We start from the raw sequence: 18,977 nt of genomic DNA, 5'->3' as shown, positions 1-18,977 counted from the left end.
ATGTAAAGGGAACATTAGGAGGTAGTGATCACAACATGACAAGTTCTAACCTGCAATTTGAGAGGGAGAAGGTGACATCGGATATGTCGGTATTGTAGCTGAGCAAAGGGGACTACAGCGGCACGAGGAGGAGCTGGCAAAAGTTGACTGGAAAGAGACTCTAGCAAGGGTGACGGTGGAACAGCAATGGCAGGAATTTCTGGGAATAATCCGAAAGATGCAGGATCTTTTTATTCAAGAGAGGAAGAAAGATTCAGGGGGAGAAAGAGGCGATCATGGCTGAGAAGGGAAGTCAAGGACAGTATCAAACAAAAAGAGAAGGCATATAGCAAATAGGAAACCAAATGATTGGGAAGCTTTTAAAGAACAACAGAAGGTAATTAAAAAGGCAATACGGGAGAAAAGGTGAAATACGAAAGTAAGCTAACCAATAATATAAAAGAGGATAGCAAGAGTTTCTTCAGTTATATAAAGAGTAAGAAAGAGGCAAGTGTGGACGTTGGGCCGCTGGAAAATTATACAGGAGACGTGATAATGGGGAATAAAGAAATGGCAACTTTTTTGCTGCCGTCTTCACAGTGGAAGACACCAGCAACGTGCCTGAAATTCAAGAGAGTCAGGTGTTGAAGTTTGTGGAGCGGCTATTACTAAGAAGAAGGTACTTGGGAAGCTGAAAGGGCTGAAGGTGGATAGGTCACCTGGACCTGATGGACTGCTCCCTAGGGTCCTGAAATACGTGGCTTTATTGTGGAAACATTGACAGTGATATTTCAAGAATCTCTAGAGACAGGAGAGGTCTCAGATGATTGGGAAATTGCCAATATTACCCCGCTGCACAACAAGGGAGCAAAGCAGAATAGTGGGAATTATAGGAAGATTAGTCTGACTGCAATAGTTGGTAACATTTTAGTCCTTTATAAAGGAGTCAATCTGCATTCGCCATTCCTCAGCCCACTAGTCCAGCGGATCAAGAGCCTGTTGTAATGTTTGACAACAATCTGACATTGACCGCAGTCTCTGGACCAGCACGGTGAGCGGCTGTGGCAGTACAAATTCCACCGATGCTTCTGCACTGAGGAATTCAGGTGCCTGGGGATTATGCAAGCCAGCGACGTGGAGACAGTCACCCGTGGTTGTAGCAAGTAAAGGAACAGGCCCATTGTTGCCCTTCTCTGAAGTGTCCTGGAATGAAGCATTGACTGAATTCCTTGGGTCATCGTTATGTCCATCAGTGAGTCTGAAATTCTCTGCCACAGAATGTAGTTGAGGCCAGTTCATTGGCTATATTTAAGAGGGAGTTAGATGTGGCCCGTGTGGCTAAAGGGATCAGGGGGTATGGAGAGAAGGCAGGTACAGGATACTGAGTTGGATGATCAGCCATGATCATATTGAATGGCGGTGCAGGCTCGAAGGGCCGAATGGCCTACTCCTGCACCTATTTTCTATGTTTCTATGTATCCGTGGGTAGAGGCCACGGGCCCCTGACGCCCCGGGTCGTTATGATATCCTAATATTTCCCTGCTGTTGATCCCAATCCCCGCTCCTCCCGAATATTATATATTTATCACAGCTGGAAATCTCGGCGATTTCTCTCTCCCGCAGCGAGCTCTTTCGCAATTATTATCAAATCAACTTACTAACAATTAAAATATTGAAGTTCATCGCTTCAAAGAGCAATGAACTGCAATTTATGAAAATCTTTTTGAAAGATTCCATTTAAGGTTCATTGTCTTCCGGAGATTGCAGTTTCTTAATGTTAAATCATTTTTGAAAATGCTCCCCCACGTCTCCCTCCTCCCTCGTAGAGTCCCAGCGACCGCGACACCTGCACCTCTTCACAAACAACCAAAAGCAGCATCGATTTGTATAACGGCAGCTAAATAAAGACCGCGCCAACACCGGCCGGGTCCCCGTGGGGAAATGACGAGAGCGCAGCTGCATCAGCGCCGCACAAACGGCCCATGAACCGTCGGCAACGTGGTGGTGACTGGACGCAATGAAACTGATGGAGAGAAACATGTTCCAGTTCATAATTGAACCGAGTTATCGATTTCAAGTCAATCAGGTTCCACCTAAATGTAATCCTTCACAAAAACCTATGCTCTCTAATACTTCATTTTCCTACCCCGGAATAAAGACTGCATTCACAGTATCTATCCGCCTCATGATTTTATAACTCTCTATAGGGTCACCCCTCAGCCTTTTGTGTTCCAAGGAATTAGGTCCTAACCTGCTCAACCTCTCCCTGTAACTCAGGCACTCCCGTTCTTGCAACCCCCTTGTGCCTCTCTATGCACTTTCCCCTCAGCTAATTAACATGTTTCCTACATTAGAGTGACCAAATCTGAACACGACACACCTATTGCGGCCTCATCAACGTGCCCTGCAACTGTCAGATACTAACGTCTATACTTGACTGATGCAGGACAATGTTCTGAAAGCTTTCTTGACCACCCAGTCTACCTGTGACGACACTTTTATGGAACTATGTTGTATATATGGACTTCAGTAAGGCCTTTGACAAGGTTCCTCATGGAAGGTTGGTTAAGAAGGTTCAATGGTTGGGTATTAATGGTGGAGTAGCAAGATGGATTCAACAGTGGCTGAATGGGAGATGCCAGAGAGTAATGGTGGATGGTTGTTTGTCAGGTTGGAGGCCAGTGACTAGTGGGGTGCCACAGGGATCTGTGTTGGGTCCACTGTTGTTTGTCATGTACATCAATGATCTGGATGATGGTGTGGTAAATTGGATTAGTAAGTATGCAGATGATACTAAGATAGGAGGGGTTGTGGATAATGAAGTAGATTTTCAAAGTCTACAGAGAGATTTATGCCAGTTGGAAGAGTGGACTGAAAGATGGCAGATGGAGTTTAATGCTGATAAGTGTGAGGTGCTACATCTTGGCAGGACAAATCAAAATAGGACGTACATGGTAAATGGTAGGGAATTGAAGAATGCAGGTGAACAGAGGGATCTGGGAATAAAATGTGCACAGTTCCCTGAAAGTGGAATCTCATGTAGATAGGGTGGTAAAGAAAGCTTTTGGTGTGCTGGCCTTTATAAATCAGAGCATTGAGTATAGAAGTTGGGATGTAATGTTAAAATTGTATAAGGCATTGGTGAGGCCAATTCTGGGAGTATGGGGTACAATTTTGGTCGCCTAATTATAGGAAGGATGTCAACAAAATAGAGAGAGTACAGAGGAGATTTACTAGAATGTTGCCTGGTTTTCAGCAACTAAGTTACAGAGAAAGGTTGAACAAGTTAGGGCTTTATTCTTTGGAGCGCAGAAGGTTAAGGGGGGACTTGATAGAGGTCTTTAAAATGATGAGAGGGATAGACAGAGTTGACGTGGATAAGCTTTTCCCACTGAGAGGAGGGAAGATGCAAACAAGGGGACATGACGAGAATTAAGGGGCCGAAGTTTAGGGGTAACATGAGGGGAACTTCTTTACTCAGAGAGTGGAGGCTGTGTGGAATGAGCTTCCAGTGAAGGTGGTGGAGGCAGGTTCGTTTTTATCATTTAAAAATAAATTGGATAGTTATATGGACGAGAAAGGAATGGAGGGTTATGGTCTGAGCTCAGGTATATGGGACTAGGGGAGAATACGTGTTCGGCACGGACTAGAAGGGTCGAGATGGCCTGTTTCCGTGCTGTAATTGTTATATGGTTATATGGTTACATGGTTATATGTTCCTGTACACTTAATCCCTCTGCTCTACAACACTTCCTATTTACCGGTGACGCCACCTTTAAGGAATTGTGTACCTGTACTCATGATCTCTGTGCTCTGCACCGCCCTCCTCCTCCCCCCCTCCCCCCACCCCCGGGCCTTCATTGTGATGACCCTGTCCTAGATTGTCTTCCCAAATCGCAAGGCATTGCAGTTATCTGCATTGCATTCCATTTGAAGTTGTTCAGAGGACTTGTCAAGCTGATCAAGATCCTGTTTTAACCCCTGATAACCCCTCAATGTCTGCATTACCAGCTATTTTGTGGCATCTGCAATCTGACTTGTACATTCCTATGCATATTTGCCAACTCCGACACCGAGGCACTAGAGAACATAGAGTCTGTAGAACAAGCTAACATACCCTAAACTGCAATAGGTTAACCCTATGAAGAAGGGTTTCGGCCCGAAACGTCGCCTATTTCCTTCGCTCCATAGATGCTGCTGCACCCGCTGAGTTTCTCCAGTATTTTTGTGTACCATAGGTTAAGAGAGATTATTTAATCAATCAAGACGACCCAAGCTGCTTTGTTGTTATCGGGAAATGCTGGTGCCCGGACACACAGGAAGGCACCCGAACACATTACCAAACGCTCCGGTCGAAATGTGGTCTCAAAGAGTATATCACTGGAACACAGGGAGGTGCAGAGGTTAAGAAACCTCTAGAGCTCACGACTATCTCAGCGAAGGAAGGAACGTTCATGGCGGCCGCGGTTACATTTGTGAACCAATATTTGTGAATGAGGCGAAGCGGAGGTGTTGGTGCTTGTGGGGCTGCAGGAGGGAGGTTATAACCATATAACCATATAACAATTACAGCACGGAAACAGGCCATCTCGGCCTACAAGTCCGTGCCGAACAACTTTTTTTTCCTTAGTCCCACCTGCCTGCACTCATACCATAACCCTCCATTCCCTTCTCATCCATATGCCTATCCAATTTATTTTTAAATGATACCAACGAACCTGCCTCCACCACTTCCAATGGAAGCTCATTCCACACCGCTACCATTCTCTGAGTAAAGAGGTTCCCCCTCATGTTACCCCTAAACTTCTGTCCCTTAATTCTGCCTCATTTCTGCCTCAATTCCTGGGTCTGGGTCGGGGTGGGGTACTGTGTTGGACTGAGGACAATGGGTGCTGTGCTCCCGATAATTAACTGGAGGAAACTTCACTCATGATGATCGCACTGTCCATCCATCGGTATAGAGATGGTGAAGGGGTGAAGGGTGTTGGTGAGTCACGGTGAAAACCGAAACACAGTTGTCCAAGTGTAACGGCTTTTCTCAGAATAGACGACTGGCTCTCAGAACAACCCGTACTCGAGCTGTCGCCATATACCCCTTTTTATTATATATCTTGATCAGTTTAGATTCGTTCAGTTTAGAGATATAGCGCAGAAACAAGCCCTTCGGCCCATCGGGTCCGCGCCGACCAGCGATCACCGCATATTAACACTATCCTACACCCACTAGGGGCAATTTTTACATGTACCAAGCCAATTAACCTACACACATGTACGTCTTTGGAGTGTGGGAGGATACCGAAGTTCTCGGAGAAAACCAATGCAGGTCACGGGGAGAACGTACAAACTCCGTACAGACAGCACCCGTAGTCGGGATCGAACCCGGGACTCCGGCAGCAACTCCACCACTGCGACACTGTGCGTCCGTGGGCTGAGGACAACGGATGCGGTGCTCCCGATACTTAACTGGAAGAGTTAGTTGAGGCAGAAACCATTTAACTGTTGTTTAAGTAGGTTGCGAAATGGTTAATGTAGTTTAATGCATATAAATGTGAGGTGCTGCTGTTTTAGCAGGACCGGCGCATTAAATGGTACTGCTTTGTTGTAGAACACAGACATTTAGGAGTGAAGGTACACAGTTCCATGAAAGTGGCGACACATCTAGATGAGATGGTCAAGTATGTTTTGGACACATTGGCCTCATCATTCATTCTTTATTAGATATAGAAGTTGGGATGTTACCTTGCAGCGGTACACAGCACTGGTTAGACCATAGTTGGAGTATTGTTGGCAGTTTTGGTAGCCCCACTATACTAAGACGATGTTAAGATGGAAAGAGTGCAGCAAGGTTACGAGGATTTTGCCCTGACTTGAGTCTTGATCTATGGGGAGAGTTTATTTTACCTAGAGTATTATACCTAGAGCAGAATTAAGAAGACGGGTTCAAGGTGGCAGGGAAACGTCTTAATAGAACTCCGCGCTGAAACCTTTTCACACAGCGTGTGGTGGGTATATGAAAAGAGCTACCGTTGGCGTTAGTTGAGGCAGAAACTATAACAAGTATTACTAAATTTTGACAGGTACATGGATAGGGAATGTTTGGATCGACATGGGCCAAACGCAAGCAGGTAGGATTAGTGTAGTGGGTGCACATCGATCAGTGTGGACAAGCTGGGCCGAGGGGTGCGTTTCCGTGCTGTTTGACTCTATCATCTAAAAAGGGACAAACGTATCCACATAACGCATGCTAGGGAAGTATAGGGAAGTAAGGAAGATTCAAACAAGGGGACATGACTTGAGAATTAAGGGACTGAAGTTTAGGGGTAACATGAGGGGGAACTTCTTTACTCAGAGAGTGGTGGCTGTGTGGAATGAGCTTCCAGTGAGGGTGGTGGAGGCAGGTTCGCTTTTATCATTTAAAAATAAATTGGATAGTTATATGGACGGGAAGGGAATGGAAGGTTATGGTCTGAGCGCAGGTATATGGGACTAGGGGAGAATATGTGTTCGGCACGGACTAGAAGGGTCGAGATGGCCTGTTTCCGTGCTGTAATTGTTATATGGTCATATGGTTATATGTCATTAGTAACGTTCATTGTATGATTAGGTTCCACACTAGAAATATTTTCATCCGGGGAACCCGTGAGAAGTGGCACTCGGAGCCAAACGTCTCCATATTGGGCCTAAACGTCACTGGACACAACACAGTCTATGTTAAACCATCTTTGAATTGCTGGAGTGATACAGAGAGACGGGGTGCAGTCTGTGTCCGAAAGAACAAATACATATAAATAAGAGCGGGGGGCTGTATGTTCAGAGGGGGCGGGGGCGGTTAGAGTAGGTAAGAGGAGTGGAAACGTTGAGACGGTAGATGTCACGCGGGAGTTGGAAATAAACAGGTTCAAAGAGTTTTTAAATATATATATAAATAAGAGCGGAGTGCTGTACGGTCAGGGGGGAGAGGTTAGAATACGTTCCTTCTCTCCAGAGATGCTGTCTGGCCCGCTGAGTTACTCCAGCGTTTTGTGTCTATCTTCGAGGTCTGCCGTGGCGAGCGAGCTTTGTGGATTCACGTGGCTTCTATGGGTTTAACAACAGGAATAAAGGGGACATATGGGTGGTTATGTGTCAAAGAATGTAGAAATCCAATCCAATCCAATCCAACTTTATTTGTTAAGCACTTTAAGACAACCAATGTTGACCAAAGTGCTGTACAGAAGAATAAACAAGACATCATAAACAGACAACATAACAGAACATAACATAACAGCTCACATAAAGCACAAAAATTACATATGAAATACAACATTAAATTAAAACACATAAAACATGAGTAAAAATAATAACCACGCAATAAAGCAATCAAAAAAGAAATTAAATCAAGTAAATAAAGTCGACATCTTACTGGGTATCAAAGGCCACGGAGAAGAGATGGGTTTTAAGAAGTGATTTAAAAACAGACAGAGAAGAGGCCTGTTTAATGTGGACAGGCAGATCGTTCCATAATTTGGGTGCCGACACAGCAAAGGCACGGTCCCCTCTGAGCTTCCGCTTAGTTTTAGGCCCCCTAGAAATACGGTCCTTGGTTATACTTCTTGATAACACACGAACGGGCTCAATAAAATGGCAGACGATTTAATAAATCTAGAGAGAGAGAGAGAGGGAGAGAGAGAGAGAGAGGGGGGGGGGGGGGGTGCGGGAGGGAAGGGAGAGAGAGGGGAGAGGGAGAAAGAAAAGGTCGGGACGAGAAATGTATGTGGGAGAGAGAGAGCGAGAAAGAGAGAAGGGTGGGGGGGGGAGGTCAAAGAAATACGGAGACATAAGGAGCAAGGCAGAGAGCGAGAGAGAGAGAGAGAGAGCAATTTAGACATGACGAGAGAGAAAGAGTGTTGCAGGCTATTTAGTTTTACTTCTGTTGGGAGAAATGCTGCGATTTCTAATCTTGGTTCTTGGTTCTTGGTTTCTTGGTCCTCCAAAATATTCCAAATGGAATTTAAACTGCAGGTGATGAAGGGAGGGCTTAAGCCAGAAAGGATTATTGGGAAGAAAGAGCTACTTTAAATTTAGTTGCATCTGGTTGGGTAACTATAGATGGGTGGAGATTATTCCATGCTTTAATTGTGCGGGGGAAGAACGAATTGCTGTATACATCTGTCTTTGTAGCTGGGATCACAAATTGGGTCGAATGCACTCGTCTGCTCCTAATTGGTTTGGGTTTGGTGTAGGTCTTGTAGTCTATGTCGAGCTGACCATTTAACATTATGTAAAAACAGGTCAAACGGTGAGCTTCACGTCTGTCTGTCATGGAGAGGGTTCCACCCCAGAGAATTCAGAAGTTTGGTGACACTCGCTTCTCTCTCATGGGTGTTAGTAACAATTCGAGCTGCCTGTCTTTGGACACGTTCGATGGAAGAAATGTTTTTATTTGTGTATGGGTCCCATGCTGCCATAATCGAAGAAATGCAAACAAAACGCTCGGTTTATACCTACAGATACCTTGTCAAAAATTACAGCAATCATGTTTGGTGCATCTCTCAGCCCGGTATTAAATATATAAATTCCGAGTACTATTTAACGTGAGAGTTTGAAATGTGTTGGTGAAAAGTCCAGGTGACTTACACGTAGATAATAGGCGGTTAACAAATACCACAAACAAGTAATAAAGCATGGGGCAATCGAGTAACACGTACAAATGTTATACAGCGTTTATACGGGATACTGGTGGGAACGCAATTGAAAAGTCCGGGTGGATAAGTCTCCTGGACTGGATGGATTGCACCGGGGTTCTGAAGGAGGTGCCTTCAGAGATTGGCGAAACATTAGTTGTGATATTAAAAGAATCACTAGAGTTTGGAGTGGTTTCTGAAGATTGGAATACCACGAATATCACCCCGCTATACAAGAAGGGAGCAAAGTAGAAGAGCAGAATCGAGTGGCCGGTTATCCTGACTTCGGTGGTTGGTAAGATTTTACAGACAATTATAAAGGATGAGGTCATATAGTACTTAGAAGTTCATGATAAAATAGGCCGAAATCAGTATGGTTTTGTGAAGGGCCGATCTTGACCCACGGAAGGGAAGCTGTAGAAATTGTGCACCTAGATTTTCAGAAACATAGAAACATAGAAAATAGGTGCAGGAATAGGCCATTCGGCCCTTCGAGCCTGCCACGCCATTCAATATGATCATGGCTGATCATCAAACTGAGTATCCTGTACCTGCCTTCTCTCCATACCCCGGATCCCTTTAGCCACAAGGGCCATATCTAACTTCCTCTTAAATATGGCCAATGAACTGGCCTCAACTACCTTCTGTGGCAGAGTATTCCACAGATTCACCACTCTCTGTGTAAAAAATGTTTTTCTCATCTCGGACCTAAAAGACTTCCCCCTTATCCTTAAACTGTGATCCCTTGTTCTGGACTTCCCCAACATCGGGAATAATCTTCCTGCATCTAGCCTGTTCAACCGCTTAAGAATTCTATAAGTTTCTATAAGATGCCCCCTCAATCTTCTAAATTTTAGCGAGTACAAGCCGAGTCTATCTAGTCTTTCTTCATATGAAAGTCCTGCCATTTCAGGAATCAGTCTGGTGAACCTTCTCTGTACTCCCTCTATGCAAGATTGTATTTCCTCAGCTTAGGAGACCAAAACTGTACGCAATATTCCAGGTGTGGTCTCACCAAGACCCTGTACAACTGCAGTAGAACCTCCCTGCTTTTATACTCAATTCCTTTTGCTATGAATGCTAACATACCATTCGCTTTCTTCACTGCCTGCTGCACCTGCGTGCCTACTTTCAATGACTGGTGTACCATGACACCCAGGTCTCGTTACAACTTCCCTTGGATTGGAGGAGGGCTACTGTTATCCAACTTTTTAAGAAAGGAGGGAGAGAGAAAACAGGAAATTATAGACCAGCGGTGGGGAAGATGGTGGAGTCAATGTAATAGCGGCGCATTTGGATAGCAGTAACAGGATTTGACCGAGTCACCATGGATTTATGAAGGGGAAATCTTGTTTGAGCAATTTTTTAAGTACGTATCAAGAAATATGGATAAGGGAGAGCCAGTGGATGTAGTGTATCTGGACTATCGGAAAGCCATTGACAATGTCCTACACAGATTAGTGGGCACAATTGGAACATATGGTATTGGGGGTAGGGTATTGACATGGAAAGAAAATTGGTTGGCAGACCGGAAACAAAGAGTAGGAATTAACGTGTCCCTTTCAGAATGAGACGCAGTGACTAGTGGGGTGCCACAAGGCTCGGTGTTGGGATTGCAGCTATTAACAATATATATAAATGATTTAGATGAAGGAATTAAAAGTAACATTAGCAAATTTGCAGATGCCGCAAAGCTGGGTGGCAGTGTGAACTGTGAAGAGGATGCTATGAGGATGCAGGGTGACTTTGATAGGTTGGGTGAGTGGGCAGATGCATGGCAGATGCAGTATAATGTGGATAAATGTGAGTTTGTCCACTTTGGTGGCAAGAACGAGAAGGCAGATTACGATCTGAATGTAGTCAGAATATTGCAGGATAAGGGGAAGTGCAACGAGACCTGGGTGTCCTTGTACACCAGTCACTGAAAGTAAGCACGCAGGTACAGCAGGCAGTGAAGGAAGGCCTTCATAACGAGAGGATTTGAGTATAGGAGCAACGAGGTCCTTCTGTAGTTGTACAGGGCCCTTGTGAGACCACCCCTGGAGTATTGCGTGCAGTTCTGGTCTCCTGAGGAAGGACATTCTTCTTATTGAGCGCACCGTAGTTTCACGAGGTTAATTCCCGGGATGGCGGGACTGTCATATGATGAAAGAATGGGACGACTGGGCTTGCATTTACTGGAATTTAGAAGGATGAGAGAGGATCTTATAAAACCATATACAATTATAAAGGGATTGGACAAGCTAGATGCATAGAACATGTTCCCGATGTTGGTGGAGTCCAGAACCAGGGGGCAGAGTGTAAGAATATGGGGTAGCGCATTTAGAACGGAGATGAGGAAAAACGTTTTCACCAGAGTGTTGTGAATTTGTGGAATTCTCTGCCTCAAAAGGCAGTGGAGGCCGATTCACTGGATATATTGAAAAGAAACGTCTCTTTGGTTTAGCGGAATCAAGGGATATGGGGAGAAGGCAGGAACGGGGCACTGAGCATGGATGATCAGCCAAGATTACATTGAATGGCGATGCTGGCTCGAATTGCCTAATGGCCAACTCCTGCACCTATTTTCCATGTTTAAATGTTTCTATTATAATCTCAAGTGCTGCCAGGGTGTAATCCCACTGTCAACTATCTCCAGATCCAGAGACCACACTCTCAGACTAAGTGGTCTGCCCTGGCTGACTGGAATATAAACTCACCCGCAGAGGGGGGTGACGTTTTAGACTCCGGAGAATCAGTTGCTCGGTTTATACAATACATATTTTAGTTAGTTTTCTTTAGAGACACATCCCTTCGGCCCACCGAGTCCGCACCGACCAGCGATCCCCGCACACTTACACGATCCTACACACACTGGGGACAATTTACATTTATACCAAGCTAATTAACCTACACATCTCTATGCTTTTGGAGTGTGGGGGAAAACAAAAGATCGCGAGGAAAACATACGAACATGGGGAGAACGGACTAATTCCGTACAGACAAGCACCCGTAGTCAGTATCGAACCCGGGTTTCCTGCAGTAGCTCAACTGCTACGCCACCCCTGGATTGAATGAGATTTTAGATAGATTGTTGGACGTGAAGGGAATTGATGCGATGGGTTTCGTGCGGGAGGGCAGCACTCGGGTAAATGATCAGCCACCTTCACGTTGAACAAGGGCGAGCAGAGGCGCGAGGAACCCCGTGCCCTAATAGTATTTAATGGTCAAATGCAGAGGGAAAGGAACGTTGATATTCTCACTTTTAGCATCTTGATCCACCTATTAACGTATTAACGCGGGGAAAATATACAGTAATCAATAATACAATCAATTAGTAATTAGTTATACAAAGTGCCCACAATAGTGTAAAACCGAAGCCCGTAGTGTAACTAAAATCAGAGAACGGTTGCTGCGGGAATGGTTTGCGTTGTGCGCTTTTTATTTTAAAGGAACAATACGGAAACAGGCTGACCAAAGATCACTCGTACACACATGTTCCATGTTATCTTACCCTTCCATTATCTAAAGACCAGCATTTGGGGGGGGATGTGGGAGGAAACGGGAACACCAGGAGGAAACTAGCGCGGACACAGGGAGAAACAGCTCCACACAGACAGCACCCGGTTCAGAAACCCGGGTGTCTGGCGCTGTGAGGCAGCAGCTCTACCCGCTGCTCCACTGCGGCTGGGTGCCCACGAGTATGATGATTGCTGGGAAAAGTAATGCACTGTCATACCCATGTCTTTATTTCTGATGTAACGCCTCACGCTGAATGCCCATGGGCGAGTGGCGTAAGGAATGGATTCTCATGTTGGTGGCGCAGATCCAACCCGTGTGTCGGGATGGGCTCAAGTTGTCCAGGAGTACAGGCGAGTTGACAACTCACCCACGTGGTTGCATCCCAACACACTACTGATTCCTGAAGAGTCTTTGGCCTAACCCGAAACAAATCTCTCGCCATATCACCTTAGGCCTTTGTCCCTGGGATCGGGTAACATTAGTCATGGAGCAGCAGAGTCACACAGCACAGGCGCTTCGGCTGAGCTGTGCCGACCATGACGCCCCTTCTCCACTCGTCCCACCTGCCTGCGTTGGGCCCAAATCTATCCGAAACATTCATATCCATGTGCCTGTACGAATATATTTGAAATTCGACTCTCGTTCTGCCTCAACTATCTCATCTGGCAACACGTTCCATAAACCCACCCCGCTCAGTGTGAAATATTATTTACACATCTTGATTTAATTGATCGGGTTTAATTTATGGCCTCTGGGTGTTAATGGCGGAGGATTCTGCAGTGCTGTACCATTGGATATCACAGCTTGGTGGACAGACTCTTTGTGGAAAGAGGCGATTAATGGCACATGCGAATGGTTGTTCACCGATCCTGCCCCACACTCCATTATAAGGCAAGAATCGGATACAATAATGACTTTCGAAAAATATTTGAACAGCTATGTGGATTGAAAGGATTTAGAAAGATGAGGGCTAAATGCATGCACTGGGACTCGCCAACGTGCGTTGACAAGGTGGGCCGAAGGGCTAGGGTTTCACTGCTCTACGACTCGATATGGAAAGTACAATGAATACAACTGCCATGTGATCCCCGAATGGGCTGGTGGGGTGGGATGGGAATGGTGAAACTGCTGTTAATGTTGGGCTCTGCTCGCTATTTCGTGGAACTCCTGCAGTGATGTACTGGGGCTGTGTGGATTAGCTTCCAATAAACCATTCAGCAGGACGATGCCTGGATTGTCAACTACAGTAGGACATTTGAGCTACGTGGTTGCATTCTCTGGAACGCTGGAGGTTGCGTGGACTCCTAATAGACGTATATAAAGTTAAGGGGCACACATAGGATTAACAATCAGAACCTATAACATAGAAACATAGACAATAGGTGCAGGAGGAGGCCATTCAGCCCTTCGAGCCAGCACCGCCATTCATTGTGATCATGCCTGATCAACCCCAATCAATAACCCGTGCCTGCCGTCTCCCCATACCCCTTGATTCCACTGGCCCCTAGAGCTCTATCTAACTCTCTCTTAAATCCATCCGGTGAATTGCCCTCCACTGACTTCTGTGGCAGGGAATTCCATAAATTTAAAACTCTGGGTGAAACCGTTTTTTCTCACCTCAGTCTTAAATGACCTCCCCTTTGTTCTAAGACTGTGACCCCTGGTTCTGGACTCGTCCTACATTGGGAACATTGTTCCTGCATCTGGCTTGTCAGGTCCTTTTATAATTTTATATGTTTCTATAAGATCCTCCCTCATCCTTCTAAACTCCAGTGAATACATGCCTAGTATTTTCAATCTTTCCTCATATGACAGTCCCGCCATCCCAGGGACCAATCTCGTGAACCTACGCTGCACTGCCTCAATCACAAGGATGTCCTTCCTCAAATTAGGAGACCAAAACTGTACACAATACTCCAGATCTGGTCTCACCAGAGCCCTATACAACTGCAGAAGAACCTCTTTACTCCTATACTGAAATCCTCTTGTTATGACGGCCAACATCCCATTAGCTTTCTTCACTGCCTGCTGTACCTGTAACCCAACTTTCAGTGACCGGTGTACATGGACACCCAGGTCTCTCTGTATTTCCCCCTTACCTAACCTAACCCCATTGAGATAATAATCTGCCCCCTTGTTTTTGCCGCCTAAGTGGATAACCTCACATCTATCTATATTATCCTGTATTGTACCCAAGTCATATACGGCTTTCCCCGACGGAGTTGCGACTTTTTCAACGTATCTCTTCTGCACAGCGGCTTTAACATCGTGGAGCTGGGACAAAAGGAGGACATCAGGGATAAGTTATTTGACTTCCATCACAGTGGGGAATGTGAGGTCGCCGAAAAAACAAGATGGACGTGCTGCCCGCACTGGTGAGGACTCGGAGGGAGAGCCGAGAGTGCGGTGATCTCGGTGTTTTGCGGGGACATGCCTCCCTGAGGACATCCCGTAGTGTGCGAGTGTGGACGGGACGGCTTTCTGAAGAAGGGTTTCGGCCCGAAACGTTGCCCATTTCCTTCGCTCCATAGATGCTGCCAAAGAGGCTGCTACACCCCGCTGAGTTTCGCCAGCTTTTTTGTGTACCTACGGCTTTCTGACTGTTGGGGCGGACGGGGACTGCAGAGAGAGTGACAGCGGTCGGTACAACTCTGGTCACATCACGGTGAAGGACATTGAACTGATGGCTTTGGGTCTCCGCTTATGCTGTGGCCCTGTGGATTCTCACACACCGCTGTGGTGACTGTTTAAGTCTACGTGTAATTTGTATGTGGTTATGTATCTTGGTGTTTTTTTGAATGACTGTTGGCAAATTAAATTCCGTGTATGTTTACATACTTGGCTAATAAATTAATTTCAATAAGGATTCGACGATATTTAATTTGCCATCAGCAGATTATAAGCGCCGGAAATCGGTCTCCACCACACAGGTTACATAGCCCCTCCCACTCATTATATGCCGGTTAATAAAGACAACCAGAGGCTCTGGTTTCCAGATACTGGAACCCGAGCGGCTACCGGACTTTGCAGACCAACTCGAGTGGGTCTGAACATTGGCTGCTCCCCTGTCCGGAATAATGGCCCCAGCGCTGCACCTACTGTGGCCTCTGCTGCTGCTGCTCCCTACAGGTGAGACTCGGGTTGGTTCACGACTGATTATGTGCAACGAGGCTCGTTAAAATCTCGACCATCATCGGAGCTGTACGCGTCTTTAGCCTTCTGTGGGCTCCAGATCACCCAGTCGTTTCATCCGTTCATAAGTGATCGGCCATTCAATCACGGCTGATCTATCTCTTTCTCCTAACCCCATTCTCCTGCTTTCTCCGCATAACCCCTGTCACCCGAACGAAACACGGATCTATCTATCTCTGCCTGAGATACATGCATTAACTGATTCGCCTCCCTCGGACGAAAGAAACTCTTCACCACCTCATTCCTAAATGAATATCTTTTATTTCTGAGGTTTTGATGAATGTTTTTATTGTGTTTTGTTGAAGGTCTCCTGGCGATTCCAGTCCTGAATCAAACCGCAACTTCCGGACCTGTCTCCGCGGCACAGACCGCCCGCTTAGAGTGTCGGATGCAGAACACAAAGGTTGCAAGTTACCATGCACGTTGGTATCGACAGCGTCCCGGGGAGAGTCCAAAGTGGTTGTTAACGTATGAAAAGGATAATGATATATACCGTGGCAGTGGGATCACAGACCGGTTCCAACCGTCCAGAGATACTTCCGCCAACAGCTACACCCTGACCATCGGCACCGTGGAGCCCGGAGACGCCGCCGTCTACTACTGTGTAGTGTGGGAAAGCGGCATGGGATACATCTTCAGTCCTGGGACTATCCTGGATATAAAGAGTAAGTGACTCCCTCGTTCTGTTCCCACGAATCCGCCTTGCAGTCGTTCTCATTCCCCGGACTTGTATCGGCGCTGCGGAAAAAAACTTGCTCTGTCTCTACTGGGCGCGGGAGGCCATTCTGCCCATCGGGTCCGCGCCGTACGTCAGCGATCAGGAGAGTATTCCCGCCCGCGGGGATTCCTACATGGTTAACACAAGTCGCAGTTTGCGACAATCAAACGCGTTAATGTTGGGGAAACAAGGAAGACAATTTGCAGGCATTCTGATGAAAGACATTGAGTAAAATACCGGGCAGCGGGTTGGGCGAGTCGGCTAGAGAGTGTAGCGGGAAAGGACGTGTTGGTGCGGGCTCGGGGTGAACCCGGGATGAACCGGTCGCTTCCTCGTCTCTCCACCTGTCAATGGCTTGCGGAGCCGCGCTGCGTCCCCCCGCTCCCCTTGCATCACTTGACAGGGAGTGTTGGATGGTGGTACCGGTACCTCCCGCCATAACCCCTTAAAATGTCAGCTGCACATTGGCTCAACGGTAGATACGTAGCTTCATTGCGCCAGATTGGAACCTGACCTCGGGTGCTGTCTGTGTGGAGATTGCAAGTTCTCCCTGGGATTCCTCCGGCTGCTCCGGTTTCCCCCACATCCCAAAGACGTGCGGGTTTGTAGGTTAATTGCCCGGCGGTGAATTGCCTCCAGTGTACGGGGAGTGGTTGAGAAGCGGGATATCATAGAACTAGTGTGAGCGGGTGAAAAAATGGTCAGTGTGGACTCGGTGGGCCGAAGGGCCAGTTTCCATGCTGTATCTCCTAAAATAGCAACATTCGCAAATTCACATTCAAGCGAATTCCAGAGCTGGGGAATTATTGAACCCCGTAATTAAGTCGTCCCGACAGAGCGACGTAAAGGCGAGCGGCGCCGGGTGGAGGGACGGGGCCGGGGCCGGTGCCGGTGCCATGTTACTCATGTGGGCCTGGAGCTCTCGACCTGATGTTGGCTGCAAGGCGGCAGCTGCGATTTACCTGCGCCAGTCTTCATTAGCCGGCTTAGACCTGCTGGGTTGAATAGCCGCGTCCTTTGCCGCAGGTTTCACGAATTGTTCGCGTCATCGATGGTCTTTTAGTTTGAGTTCTAGCTTATAAGATACAGCGCGAACACAGGCTCTTCGGCCACCGAGTCCACACCGAACAAAGATCCCCGCAAACGAACACTTACTACCCTACAAACACTAGGGATAAGTTTAAATTGATACCAAGTCAATGAACCTACACAACCGTACGTCTTGGGAGTGTGGGAGGAAACCTAATATCTCCTAGAAAATCCACGCGGCCACGGTGATAAACGTCCAAACCGAACAAACAAGCACCTATATTTAGGATCCGACCGGCTCTCTGGCGTTGTAAGACAGTTGCTCTACCGCTGCACCGCCCAGTCAGTGCCACTTTCCGTGGCCGAGTTCGTTTCTCTGGCGTTGGGGTCAGTGTGTGGCGCTGCCGGCGGTCTCCATCAACTAACAATGCCTCTCTTCCTCCTCCGCCTCCCCCCCCCCCCCCCCCCCCCCCCCCCCACCCCACACACACACAGTAGCGAGTCTCGGAAGCCCTCGCTTCTCCTGCTCCCTCCGTCTCCGGAGGAAACTGGCACGGGCTCGGCCACACTCAGCTGTCTGGTGAGCGGCTTTAAGCCGGGCTTCGTGGCGCTGCGCTGGGCCGTGGACGGCGTGGAGACGGAGAGCGGGGTGACGACGGGCGCCGTGTCCCTGGACGCCGAGCAGACGTACAGGCTGAGCAGTTACCTGCGGGTCCCCGCCGCCGCATGGGGCAAGGGCACGAGCTATTCCTGCAGCGTAGCCCACAGCTCTCTGGACTCGCCTCTCCGCCACACCGTCTCTTCATCCGCTTGAGCGAACTGAGTTCATGCCATTGGCATCGGCTGCCAATTCTCTGCTATGTTTAACACAGAGAGATGTTCACTGTGGTCTGCCGCCACATTGTGCAATGTAACCTATAACAATGTCCGCTTCTGGGAACAACACGAATATGTAATTATCTCAGAGATCAGTGCAAATTTCGTTGTAGATTTGTCCCCAGTTCCCCGTGTCACACTGCCTCTGTCTGTCGCAGAGGGGGAGGTTCCCCTGTAGACAGTAACCGTGTTGTGATTGGATCTGGTGTAACTCAGCTCTCAATAAAGAGGAAAAACTGCAGTGTAATTCCATTGGTCTATTTTCACTCGGTTCCTCGCAGTACATTGAGGGGTTTGTGGCAAAGACGTGGCGATTAGCAGCCGGGCACGTTGTTGGATTCTGAAGCTACCGACGCTGCAATATTCAACATATCGGAGGGCGGGAAACATAATTACGTGACAAAAATAAGCCGAAGTCGATCTTTATGATCCGTGCGCTCATTGGACCATTCAACATGACCATGGTTCACCGCTCAACCTCGTATTGATTTCGCCAATGAATTCCCAGCCGTGATCTATAATTGTAAGGAAAGGCACGCAATGTCGGAGTAACATCGCTGCTCAGGCAGCATCTCTGGAGCACGTGGGTAGGTGAAAACTCGGTTAGAGACCATTCTCAGACTTAGCTCCGACATCTATCAATGTTCTCCATGGTTGCTATCTGACCCATTACCAATGTCTTTCCTTGGTAAAGCAGCATCTGCAGTTGCTTGTTTGCAGTTGCCGCTATAAATGCACGAAGTTCTCAGAACTCAGTAAGTGTGACATAGAAACATAGAAAATAGGTGCAGGAGGAGGCCATTCGGCCCTTCGAGCCAGCACCGCCATTCATTGTGATCATGGCTGATCTTCCCCTATCAATAACCCGTGCCTGCCTTCTCCCCATATCCCTTGACTCCATCAGCCACGAGAGCTCTATCTAACTACCTCTTAAATCCATCCAGTGATTTGGCCTCCACTGCCCTCCATAAATTCACAACTCTCTGAGTGAAAAGGTTTTTTCCTCACCTCAGTCTTAA

General features: G+C 47.2%; 1 protein-coding gene across 1 annotated transcript; it reads left to right on the top strand.

The window, feature by feature from the left end:
- The first annotated feature begins 15,064 nt into the window (after positions 1-15,064).
- Positions 15,065-18,221, top strand: LOC129694502 (immunoglobulin lambda-1 light chain-like). The gene is made up of 3 exons (XM_055631218.1): positions 15,065-15,272; positions 15,641-16,004; positions 17,581-18,221. The coding sequence occupies exons 1-3, from the start codon at positions 15,221-15,223 to the stop codon at positions 17,894-17,896; spliced, it is 732 nt and encodes a 243-aa protein (XP_055487193.1). The 5' UTR covers positions 15,065-15,220; the 3' UTR covers positions 17,897-18,221.
- The last annotated feature ends 756 nt before the right edge of the window (positions 18,222-18,977 follow it).

Source organism: Leucoraja erinacea, unplaced genomic scaffold (genome assembly GCF_028641065.1).
Source record: "Leucoraja erinacea ecotype New England unplaced genomic scaffold, Leri_hhj_1 Leri_695S, whole genome shotgun sequence".
NCBI classification, from domain to species: domain Eukaryota; kingdom Metazoa; phylum Chordata; class Chondrichthyes; order Rajiformes; family Rajidae; genus Leucoraja; species Leucoraja erinaceus.
The sequence above is the reverse complement of the archived record's forward strand: the minus strand, read 5'-3'. Positions and strand labels throughout refer to the sequence as shown.

Bases quoted from the DNA above. Each gene is read 5' to 3' on its own strand.
- LOC129694502 (XM_055631218.1), top strand. From the start codon at position 15,221: ATGGCCCCAGCGCTGCACCTACTGTGGCCTCTGCTGCTGCTGCTCCCT. The intron at 15,273-15,640 runs GTGAGACTCGGG...GTTTTGTTGAAG, and splicing joins GCTGCTGCTGCTCCCTACAG to GTCTCCTGGCGATTCCAGTC. The intron at 16,005-17,580 runs GTGACTCCCTCG...CACACACAGTAG, and splicing joins ATCCTGGATATAAAGAGTAA to CGAGTCTCGGAAGCCCTCGC.